Below are 13,031 nucleotides of genomic sequence, written 5' to 3'. Positions count from 1 at the left end.
GTATTCAATTTGGAATTGAAGTGCAAATGTAGTTAGAATGATGCGCCGAGCCCGGTGCATGCAAAACGAATGAATGGATGCAAACATGCTACCATACTGTATGCTAATTGAAACATGCTCTAGACTAACCATTGAAAGCTAGTAAATAGAAAGGAAGAAAGACGTGGGGTTGGAAGACATGCACACACTCACGCACACTTATTACAATCACTCGGAGGGTCCGAATAAATATTACAGTCCGAATCAATAATACTAAATTAATCATTACAGAATTTATAATTAATTAACAAGTTAAATGCAGAAAGAAGGTGGCCACATCCCCGCCTCGGGATGCGTGAATGATGCATGCTTGACTCGTCTCGCCAGAAAACTCGCTGCCATAGCATTGTTGCCTCTGTTTACACTGCCCTGCCCCTCTGAAAATTCTGAAAGTCTCCAGAATTGCTTTGAATCATTCCCTGAGTATTCTGGGATGCCACCGGCCAGAACAAAATGCCACCGGCCATTGGAATGGGATTATCGGCCAAATATTATTCTCTCGGCCAAACATGTTCTGCCGGTTGGCACCCAACACTGCCGGCCGGCCAATTCTTTCTGCTGAAACCTGCAGCTGACAGCAGCAGAGGGCAAACAGTGTATGGCATGAAATTTTCAAGCAAATGTGAGCATGACCACATTCCCTATCATGCAATGGACTGAAGGGAGCATGGCCCTCGACCCTCCGGTCATCAATTGCACATTTTAATGCGTGATGGCGTAAGAGGCCAAGTTAGCAAATCAATGTCAATGCATGCAACAAACAAATGAAAGCTTCACGTCCTATCATGTAGGGATCAAGGGCGTCGGCGACCGAGGATCGAGGCGCGTTACGTCACTTTGAGTACGAACGCACCTCATCCCTCGTGCTTGGTTTGACACCCCAAACCAAGCAAAATGTAATGCATGTATGCAATATGGCTCGAGTATGCCAAAATGACTCAAGCTAGCAAAGCATGTCAAATGTAAACACCAACCAAACATGCAAATATGCAATGTGCTAAGCATGCAATGCTACAATGCTATCTAGATAGACAACTAGGCAAAATGATAATCATGTAATAATGCATTAACCACAAGGATGCAACAATCATGCAATGTGATGATCATACTACAAGACACAAATGCATGGACTTACACTAGGATGGAGGAACCTCAACCACACCCCAAAACAGTGGCCAAAGGTACTAAAATGATGGTGCCAACATGTAAGACAAGCATGCAAACCAATGGGCCTAAGACCAAGGCATAAAAGCCAACTTTCAAGCGCACTTAAAAGAAGACAAACATGGACATTAGACCAACAAAATAAGAGCTATGGCATGTTAGAATGAGCCCCAAAACCCACTTAGATGGCATCCCAAATGTCTAAACATGGTGGCAAACACAATGACCAACTCTTGAGGCACAAAACTACAACACTTCAAAGCATTGAAAGAGAGCCAAATGCAAGTGTAAGACCACATTACATGGACTGAAATATGATCTCAAATGATGCCAAATTATGGCAATAAGCCAAGTAAAGCATGCTAGTGACCCACACACCCAAGGCTCTCAAGCCAAAATGCATGGTGGCTATATCAAACATGGAAAATATGATCAAATCAGCACCCAACAGACCTCTATCATGATAAATAATGACCAAAAGCTTCACAAAGCTAGGTAGAAATATGCAAGCATGAGGGTTTAATGGCTAGGTGCATTTCTAGGCAAAATGGGGGGAATACAAAGCAAGTGTATTAAGCATGGGAGAGGCCATTAATCCGACCAAAAATAGAGACATATTATGACCAAACAACACCTAAAACCCTCTGAAATTGAACCAAAAACAACCAAGCACATATGCTACCCTTATGAGGCCAAAGCATGCACAAATGAGACACAAAGGGGAGAGGCGTGTCCCTCCCCTATGCAAGACCTCAAACCCCCTTCTTCACCACTGAAAATCCACTGGATTTCAGTGGTGAGAAGGTCAACACACAATAGTAACCAAAGCTTAGCAAAGAGAGCACCAAAAGGGCCAAACAAGGCCTTAGAGGAGGAGGTCGACCCCCAACACCAAAACAACCTGAATGAAGTATCTTAAGCATGCAAATATAAGACTTTTTTCAGTTATACACAAAGTCTAAAACAGTAAGCAAGATAGGTAAAAGACTAGTGCAAGATTGGGGAATATAAAGTAAAAGTGTTACCCTTGGAGAATCCTTGAAGAACAGCAAATGCAGCCCTCTTCTTCTGATCGAAACCAGTCCAAAACCTCAAAAACAAACCCTCAATGCCTCCCAAAGTCAAAGTATGGTGTAATAGTGTGTGTTTTAGTGCAATACTATGAACTAAACACACTTTTAGGCTATAAAACACACACAAAATGAAGAGAGAGAGAGAGATATAAAGAGAGAGGATGATATATCAGATATATGTATGTATTAGGTCTGGATTTTCTGAACCAAAACAAAGGAGAGAGGAGGGGCTTTTATATAAAGCAAGCAAAAGGCTAAGCTTCCAAGAGACGCTATCCTAAAAGGTCAAGGCTTCTAAGGGAAGCTAAGCAAAGGGGCCAAGGCTTCTTTAGAAAGCTCGGACAGGTGTCCAAGCTTTTTGAGGAAGCTAAGACAAAGGTCCAAGCTTCCTCAAGAAGCTAGACCAAAAAGGTGCAAAAGGGGCAAAACAGCCACACTCGCGCATGGACGGCCAGGTTTGTGCACTCCAGCTGGCACAGCTGGCATGTGTTATGCCTGAAAAAGGAGAAAAAGCGATACCGGCCAGAAAATGAGGCCACCGGCCAAATAAAGTGTCGGTCGACCACTCATAGTGCCGACCGGCCAATGGACTATTTCACCAATGGCCGGTATCAAGAAGACACGGCCGGTGGGTCTCAAGGGGGGCTAACAAGCCACTCCCTGTCCCAGAAACAAAAACACAAGTGTTTGATGCAAAACCAACCACAGAACAGTCAAGTTGAGAGATCCTGAAGCAAGGCGCGTAACCGAGACCTCCGGAAACTCAAAACAAACACAAGCATGGATGATCACCGAGTGTTCAAACGGTGACGTCCAAGTCTTGAGGACGGTCAAAAATGGGGTGTCTACAGTAACATTGGGCTAAATTATACTAGATATCTAGTAGTACTTGAAGGTTACTGTGATGCAAACTGAATATCGGATACTAGAGACTCAAAGTCCACCAGTGGGTATGTCTTTACTCTTGGTAGGGCGGCTGTATCTTGGAAATCTTCGAAACAGACTTGCATTGCTAGGTCTACTATGGAATCAGAATTCATAGCTTTAGACAAAGCAGGGGAAGAGGCAGAATGGCTTCGCCACTTCCTTGAAGATATTCCAATGTGGCCAAAACCGGTGGCTACTATATGCATACATTGGGTTAGTCAATTAGCAATTGGTAGAGCACAAAGTCATATGTATAACGGTAAGTCACGTCACATTCGTCGTCGACATAACACCGTGAGACAACTACTCTCTAATGGAATTATTTCCATTGAATATGTGAAGTCTAAAGACAATATAGCGGATCCACTAACCAAAGGGTTAGCAAGAGAGCTAGCTGAGAATTCATCGAGGGGAAGGAGACTAAAGCCTATTAAATAAGAGTTACCACAACGGCAACCCATCTTAGTTGACTGGAGATCCCAAAATCTAGGTTTAAAGGGACAACCGAGTTGTGAATGACTTAGAAGGATCACAGGGGAGTCCAACTCCTACCCATTTCTAGGATGAAATAGTGATGTCTGCAGCGTTTTAGGTTAAGTAAAATTTTAATGATTCTTATGTCTAGGTAAACCTAGTGGAGTATGACAGGATACTCTTCATAAGAATCACCTACGTGAGTGTGAACTAGGCCGGTTCTATGAGAGCACTTTTGAAAGACTAGGTTGTTCAGGGCCAAAATGAACACAATAGTGAGAACTAAACTGTATCTGGTAATATATTGTGTGAGTTCTATTGTCTTAGTGTACACAAACGGCTGAATAGTTCAAAACATAATGTTTACTAGTTAGCTAGTAAATCCGATAGTGCCTTACAAGGGAAGGTTCAAAGTTAAAAGCTACCTATCCTTTGCAGAATATTTCCAATTTTTGTACTCTCTGTAATTAGATCATGTCGTTGCATTTTCTCTCCGTCAAATTCCATTCATGTGGGGGGATTGTTGGAAAAATGGTTTTATATAGGCTTATTTTGGGCCATCTTTAAACCCAATTTTGAGTGGGCCCTAAACGTTTTTTGGGGTGGCTCCGAAGAGGTGACGTATTCCTTGTCGCATTGCAAGTCACACGGTGAAGACAGTTCGTCAAAACCATTTATGAGTGAATGGGAAATTGACGTCGTTTTCGAGTTCGTGGAATGGACAATTAAAGAAATAAATATGAGTTGTCCCACATTGAAACTCTAAAAGAGCTTGTTTATGTATATAAGCTCTAGATTACAACACTTAGGTTGGGCCCCAAGGGGCACCCCAAGTTTGTAGAAGATATGAGTTATGGACAAATAGAATCTTGGCTAAAACCACCACACGCACGTACGCGCGGCGGCGACCATCCGTCTGGCCGTGGTGGGCGCAGGTGTGGGTTGTGGGTCGGGTCGATTCTTATATTAATTTTTTGAACAAAATTTATTTGAATTTTTTAATGAAATTAAATTCAAATTTTGTGCCAAAAATTGAATTAGTTTTCTATCCATTTTTACTTCCTTCAATCCAAAATATTCTTAACAATTTCAAACTGTTTTAATAGTGTGAAAAACTGCCCAGCAGTTACAGATCCAAAACTGCTAACAGATCTGTTTAGTTTAAACCTGTATCTGTTCAATTCGATTTTGCACCTGTTCATTCAAAATAGCACCTGTTTGGGTCTGTTAATTTTGCCTATAAATACCAACATTTCCAGCAGTGTTCAAGCATTCAAAAACAATCTGGAAATTACATTTTGCTGTCCTTGTTTGCTCTTTTGCATAATTTCTCTTCATATTAGTTTTTAAGAAAAATTAAAGAGAGTATAGAACACAAGGTTCTAGTTCGCCGAACAAATTTGTTTGGAGTGTTTCTACAAATTTGTGAAAATCATTGTATCTTGGGAGATAGACACCACTTAACCGTAAGTACCGTAGCGGGGCGAATCTGTCTTAAGGATAGAGTGTCACACACTCGACTTGGTCTTTAAATATTCATTCGGTTCGGTAAAAATAAATTTGGTATGTAATTTATTTTATTTGTTTTAATTTATTTATTTTTCACAGAAGATTGTTCCAACATAGATTTGGCTGGCTGTTTTGTTACTTTTTTTATGTTTTGTTGGTAGGTTTGCTTTTCTATTTTCTAGTTGTCTTGTATCGTGGGTTTTGTTGTTTTGTTTGTTGGAGAGTCCATCAGTGGTGAAGTTCAACTTAGTGGTGTTTTGAGAAGTTGGTAAAAAGCTGACTTTTTGGTTTTTTGACTTTTTTGTGGCTTTTTTGACAAAAAGTTGGATTGTTTTGGGTAAAAAAGCTACATTTTTTGGCTATAAATTATTCCAAACATTCTCTATTGTCGAACTCTTATGATCGGCTGTGCTTCGCAGTACGAGCACGAGCACGAAATGTGCATATGAATATTTTTTTAGTCTCCTTCCTTTGTGCTTCTGGTTGTATTTCTCCCTTTATATGGTGTAAGTTTTGGGTTAGATGGACTCTTGTAAGTGCCGTTTGGCTTTCTTTAATGGATTTTCTACGGATCAAAAAAAAAAAAAAAATTAATCTAGGCAGATTGGGGGAACCAACTACATGTTTACCCAGCCCAACTAAACAAAATATATAGTTCGAAGCAACTTCCATTCCAGTGCAGGCCGAGGTATATTCTAAGAAAACTCCACCCTGTTCGTATTTACGCGGACGACTTTTGCAACCACGCATATACCTGCCCATACGCTCCATCTCCTCTTTTCATTCTCTTATACCGTCGTTTGGCATAAATAGTTTAGGTTAAAATAAATTATAAAATTAATAAAATAAAATATTATATCTAAATTATAATTATTTTATTTATTATTTTTTAAAAAAAGTTAAAAATTTTTAATTTCAAATTAAAATAATCAAAAAATTAAAAAATTAACCCACATCACTAATCAATCCTATAGCTCGAAATTAGTGGCCCGATTTTGGCTTGAATTCGATTTTTTTTTCCTTTTTCATTCGAATACAGAGAGAGAGAGGAGAAAAAAAGAAGAGTGAAGAGAGAAGAGGAAGAGAAGGCTCGTGCTGGTTCTGCCGACGACGGAGGACGACGGCGGACGATCGTGCTGGTTCTGCCGATGACGGGATCGTGCTGCCGACAATGCGATCGTGCTAGTTTTGCCGACGACGGAGGACGACGGCGGACGAAGAACGCCGACGAGGCTCGTGCTAGTTTGCTGCTCTGTGTGTGTGTGTGTGTGTGTGTGTGTGTGTGAGTGGGTGATTTTGTTGCTCTGTGTGTGGGGGGGTTTGGGTTTGATTTCAGACCCACCCTTCTTCTTCTTCTCCATTCTTTTTCTTCTTCCTTTTGCAACAAAAACGCAGGAAAAAAGAAAAAAAAAAGACACGTCGTTTTGGTGTCGAGCCAAATTCGAGCTTCCGAATTCGAGCTACGAATCGGAACTGGGTTCCCAATTAACGAGAGAGAGAGAGATGGACAACGATTATCAATTTCTAACTCTAATTCGTAGAACACCTTTTACAGTGTTTTATAATTTCTTTATAGAGATACTCGCAAAATACAACTCCATAACTTTTAAAATTCCCAATTGACGAGAGAGAAATCAACGACGATTCTCAATTTCTAACTCTAATTCGTAGAACACCTTTTATCGTGTCTTCTAATTTCTTTATAGAGATACTCACAAAATTCAACTCCGTAACTTCTAAAATAACCTGAATTATTTATGTCATTGGCCCCGTTTGGTAGAGCTGTGGGAAAGTAATTATAACTTATAGCCTAACAACTTATAGCTTATAACTGTGAACATAAGTTGATTTTTGACTTATAAATTAAGCTTCTCCTCCCCACTTAAAGAATAAGTTGATTTTTGACTTACAAAAAATTATAAGCTGTATTGTTAAGCTGAACCAAACACATCAAAATAGTTTAAATTAAGCTAAAAGCTGAAATAAGTTGAAAATAAGTTCTACTAAACAGGGCCATTGTCAGACATAACTCTTAAAAAAAATTCAAGCACATTAATGATTAATACATGAGTGAAGGTCGTGAAGTCCTCTATTATAGGTCCCAAATATTTTTGATTTTCTTTATTGGAGTAATTTATAAATAAATAAATAAATAACCAATCAGAAAGAGAATAGTCAAATCCGTGCAATTATCCACCCTTGCAAAAATTACAAGCGAACATGTTATAAAGGTGACTTTTGGGGAAGAATATTCAAATAAATGTACCAATTCTCAAGTCAACTCCATTCGCATCGTCATCCCCTGCTGCTGCTCTTGCTCCTTCAATAATGTCGATGATCACTGGTATTCAGGGCCACCTCCTTGAAGTCACAGGTACATCATCATCATCATCATCTTCTTCTTCTTCTTCTTCTTCTTCTTCTTGTTTGTGTTGATTATGAATTTGTAACCGGTTACTAATATTTGATACAGTCGTGGGTTGCAACAAATTGAAGGACACCGAATGGATTTCCAGGCAAGATCCCTACGTTTGCCTCGAATACGCTAGCAACAAGTTCCGTACCCGCACCTGCACAGGTTCAGATCTGTCTGTTTTGCTTTTGTTTTTGTTTTTTTTTTTAAATGAATTTTTTGAGAAATTTGCGTTTGATTTCAATTGTTATTTGGAACATAGATGGTGGCAAAAACCCTACGTTTCAAGAGAAATTCACCTTCACGCTGATTGAAGGGCTTCGAGAACTCAATCTTGTGGTTTGGAACAGCAATACCCTAACTTACGACGATTTCATTGGCAGCGGAAAGTAAGTTTTTTCTCTCTTTTTTTTTTTTTTATTATTTTGTTGAGCTTTCTGCTAGAGTTTGTGTCTCGATTTGTCTGACTTTCTTTTGGGTGGGTGTGTGTAGGGTTCAATTGCAAAAGGTTCTTTCTGAGGGTTACGATGATAGCGGTTGGCCGCTACAGACTAAAACTGGCCGGTAAATCCTCTCTTCTAATACTTCATACTATCAATGTTGATGGCTTTCAAAGATTTTTGGCTTATTATTATTATTGTAATACAATGTCATCGCCTGTATAAATTGGGTTATTATGAGGTTGTCTAACGGTGTAAATTATAGAATTGGATTTCCTTGGGAAATGTCGGTATGGGATGGTTTTTTGTTTTTAATGACCTGTCTGAACAGCATGAAAAAGGAGGAATTTTGGTGACCATACCAAGAAAGAATGATTTGAAAACCAATGTGATCTCTCGATTAAATTTAGAATTATGGTTTGCTTCTAGGAGAAAATAAATGAAATAACAAAACCATCGATACACTCTGAAATGCTCTAATCGTGTTGCTAAAGAAATTCTAGGTCGTTTGGTTCATGTATTAATCCACCACCTTCACTAACTGAACATTGCTCAAGTTTAATATCAACTATGCAGGGTGAGCTGGTACTATAAGGTTAGCGGAATTAAAACTATGAAAGAGAGTAAAAGAGGAGCTGGTTCCTAGAAATTGATCTTCTGATAATATATTGATATAATTCTTTTGATGTTACATGAACCCACTTAACTTGGGGTTAGTAATGAACAATGTCTTTGCATAATATATAAGATACTTTACCCATATTTCAGCTTTTACTATCTAAAATAATGAAGAAACTCACTATCCCCATCTTTCAACTTTGTCATTGTGGTTAAAATGTGAATTAGAAATTGCCTTCTATATTTTTACTGTCCTTCAGATTAGTTGAATCCTATGGGTTCATTAGATTTGCTCCTAATTGCAAATAAATGAAAAATAGTTTGCTGCAGATTTACATTTAGGAGTTAAACATACATTATAGTTGAAGCAAGCTTCTTTCTCTTCACTTCAGCCATCTACTATGTCAAGTTCTTGATTGAAGTGAGTTGTGTGCCTAAAGAGGTGAATTTTTATGAGGAAGGGCCCATTGTGCTTGGCTGTCCTTGTTAGTTTTACTGTTGTAATGACCGGGAATAGCTTGGAGAGTTTTTGCAAAAAATCTGTCTGGTACCAATTCACTTTAAAAGTTTGTAGAAGTCGTGGAAAATTCTGCAAAAACATAATACATCTTAGCACCGAGGTATTACATGCAAGATTGAGCGTATTTCATATCAACTATGGCAGTGCATCTAGGCATATCAAAGAATTCTCATCCAGTTCGGGGGAGATTTTAAATTAACAGTTCTAGTTTTGCATAGAAGGGAATTGATAGAATTTTGGTGAGAATTTCAAGTTGGAGGTGGTAAGCATAAACTGGGAAGCGAAGCCAATATTAATTCTGAAAAACTTAACACTGCATATGTGATGAGCGCCAGATATAAATGTTAAATTTCTTTTAAATAATATTGCAAATTCAAATATTAGAAAATGTGAAGAGATTGTGAGTAAAAGAAGAAAAAAATGGGCTTCCCGTCGTAGCTATTAAAGGCATCTGTCTTTGGAGGGAGTTGTGGGTTGGAAGCTGGGTTTGGAAATTTTGTGATCCATTTCCCTAATTTTACTTTTCAACCTTTTGTTGTCTCTTTGTTTGATCCTTTGAAAGAGGGGAGGAGCATGTCATTTGGGCTTAAAGGGAACAAGACAACTGGTAGGCTTCATTTCTTCCAGAAAGATCTTAAAATATCCTTCTCTGATTTAAGATTAGGTGGATTAGAATCTGAAAATGTTTCAACTTCCTAAAAAATATGTCAAGACAGTCTGGTCAAGTTATTAATCAAACCAAATTACTTTTTTATTTTTTGTTGGTCTTGTGTAATGTAGCATGTTGTTTGTTCATGTACAATTTAGCTATTTCATGCAGATTTTGACAAATGGTCTATAAATGGACAATCACATTTTTCAATATTTCTACTTCTTATCCTCCTTACAGGCATGCAGGAGAAGTAAGACTCGTACTGCATTATCCAAATGCCAAAGTAAGCTCTGTGTTCTGTACTATATTGCTTAGTAAATTATGTAAATTTACCATTACCCAATTGTGAATTTGTGAGTGCTATGGCATTGAATTTTAACATGATGATTCTTTAAATTTTATTGCAGAAGCCAGCAGCAAGCTATGCTCCATCAGCTCCACCATATGTAGCACAGGGTGCCCACCAAGTTCCCATGTATTCTACACCACCGCAAGCATCTGTAGCCCCTTATTATACACCACCAGCTGCTACATACCCGGCACCATCGCCATACACTTCATACCCACCCAATTCAGCTGCGTATCCACAATCTTCATATCCTCCACCTCAGCCAGTTGCTTATCCTTCACCATACCCGCCACCTTCAGCATATCCCCCACCATCATATCCACCACCCCCACAGGCCTCGCCCTATTATCCTCCAGGTAACTCTTCTTTCTGGTCTGTACTCTTGAGGAGTTTTGTTTGCCAAACCATTGCCATTTTAAAACTAATTTCCCAAATTTGTGCAGTTTTGAACTTATTTCTTAAACTCATTTTGTTTCGGGAAGTAGTGTTTACTGTAATTGAAGTATTTTGAAAACATGATATTAATAAAGTCGTTTTTTCAAATCACAAAGTCAAATCTGAAACACAATTTCAGACTTCAGGCAAAACACGACCTCATAAAGTTTGAGATTTTATTTTGATAACACGTTATTTCATGATAACATGAAACAGATTTGGGAAATTAGTTCAAAATTACTTAGGTTTGGGAAATTTATTTTAAAAGGGCATGGGTTTTGGTCAAAAACTCTACTTTTGCCATCCACCATGTCATAATTTGCTGAATGTTTATTTATTTTGCTTTGCAATTAGGTGCGTACCCAGGAATCTATCCTCCACCACCATACTGAGCCAAAGCATCTGGAGTGAAGAAACAAGGTCTGCAGTTTAGCGATACACTGTGTAGGTCTATGCTCTTCTTCATCATCCAGGTTTCAATGCTTCTGATGACAAATTTTTCTGGTGCTTGTTAGTGAAAATTGTTGATATGTTGTGTTTTCAGTATGTTTTCATAACATTTATTTTATTTGCCCTTTTAGCTAGGCCCTTTTTTGTTGTTGTTGTTGGGTTGTCTGTAAGGTGTGTTGTTGTTAAATGGTGGACACACAGTTCATTAGATTTGAGGAGTTGTGTTTAAATCATTTGTTCTTGGTTATTTCAAAAAACTGTTGGGATTGCAAAATTTCAAAATTTTTAAATTTAAGGATTTAAGGGCAAATGATAGATCTCCCCAGTATGAGACGGCCCAATATAGACGGTTGTTCCTCGTAATCTCATTTAGGCCTCCTTAATTCCGTTGTTTGAGTGCGTCCATAACACCTAATGTAATTGTGTTATGTCCCAAGTGGAATGAGATTGGCACATGTAATGGGAATCTCATTTGCACACCCCTTTCATGTGAAATTCATATTCTTCAAATAAATTTATATATATATATATATATATCAATTATTAAGGGTTGGTTTGGAATGTTCTAAAAAAGTGCACTTTTTGACTTATTGGCTTATATGGGTTGGGTTTGGGTTGGGTTTGATGTGATGTAATAGAGAGGTGATGTGATTTAAATAAGGTGATGTGACTTAAATAGGATAGTGACTTTTTGACTTTTTGTATTATTTAGTAGATGCCAAACTTGGCCTAAGTGTAAATTTGGTTCACAGTATTTGTAAGTTTTTTAAATACACACTATTGGTATAAAATTCTGCTTCTTTTCATTCAGATTTGCCTCACAGCTAGGGATGGCAATGGATAACCTACCCTATGGGTATTCATGGAGACCCAACCCAAATACATGGGTTTTCCCCTCTTTTTCTTATCCATTGGGTAGGGTAGGTGATATTCTTTAAATATCCACAGGGGATGGGTTGGGGATGGGTACCCACTAATTTCCCCATATTTTTTTTTTTTTTTTTTTTTTTTTTTTTTTTTTTTAAGATTCACAACTAAAACTAAATATACATTTAATCTTTTTTCTTTTTTTTATTTATTTATTTTTTCAGGTTCACAACCATTTTTTTTTTTTTTAAGATCCACAACCAAAGCTAAATATACCTCCAATCTTTTTTTATTTTATTTTTAAGGTTCACAACCATCTTTTTTTTTAATTTTTAAGATTCACAACAAAACCTAAATATACATTTAATTTTTTTCCTTTTTTTAATTTTTTTTAAGGTTCACAACCATTTTTTTTTTTTAAGATTCACAACCAAAGCTAAATATATATTTAATTTTTTTTTTCTTTTTTTAAATTTTTTTTTTTAAGGTTCACAACCATTTTTTTTTTTTTTTAAGATTCACAACCAAAGCTATACATTCAATCTTATTTTATTTTATTTGGCTCAACAATAAAATCAAACACACATTAATTAACATTGTCACATTATTCTTGTCAAATTTTATGCATATCTAGAATTTTTTAAATTTATTTAAAAAAAATGAAGGACATTGTCTAGTGTAGGTTTCGGTTTGCTTTTCTATGTTATTTTATTTTGTTGTGTATTGTAATTTTCAGAATGGTTTGCTTGTTCTGAAATTTCAATTAACGAGTATGAATCTATTTGTTTTATGTTATCACACAATTTATACAACATATATATATATGAATGTATTTGAAAATAAGAAAATTGTAGAGAATCAAAACAAGCATGAGTTGTGATTGGTTAGAAATGATGGGTACATGATTTATTTGCTAGAAAAACAGAAAGGGGATACAAAGTCATACTAAATAATTTTTTTTAAATTAAAAGAATTTTTCTTAGTTATGAACAATTTAACTGAAATCAGCTTGTTTCCCAATGTTATGCTTCATTTATTTAGATAGAAAATATTTTTTAATGAAAAATATTTTTTATAAAAAAAATTCAAAATATATTTTTT

At 37.0% G+C, this 13,031-nt stretch overlaps 1 protein-coding gene across 1 annotated transcript; it reads left to right on the top strand.

Moving 5' to 3' along the window:
• The first annotated feature begins 7,313 nt into the window (after positions 1-7,313).
• On the top strand, positions 7,314-11,373 carry LOC114296859 (uncharacterized). Its single transcript, XM_028241191.2, has 7 exons — positions 7,314-7,560; positions 7,660-7,764; positions 7,862-7,988; positions 8,092-8,163; positions 10,067-10,112; positions 10,237-10,534; positions 10,968-11,373. Exons 1-7 carry the CDS (start codon positions 7,515-7,517, stop codon positions 11,003-11,005), a joined length of 732 nt encoding a protein of 243 aa, XP_028096992.2. The 5' UTR covers positions 7,314-7,514; the 3' UTR covers positions 11,006-11,373.
• Positions 11,374-13,031: the final 1,658 nt, after the last annotated feature.

The sequence above is a fragment of the Camellia sinensis genome, chromosome 3, assembly GCF_055761805.1.
Source record: "Camellia sinensis isolate YWXY chromosome 3, ASM5576180v1, whole genome shotgun sequence".
Lineage (NCBI taxonomy): Eukaryota > Viridiplantae > Streptophyta > Magnoliopsida > Ericales > Theaceae > Camellia > Camellia sinensis.
This window is presented reverse-complemented; position numbering and strand designations above follow the sequence as displayed.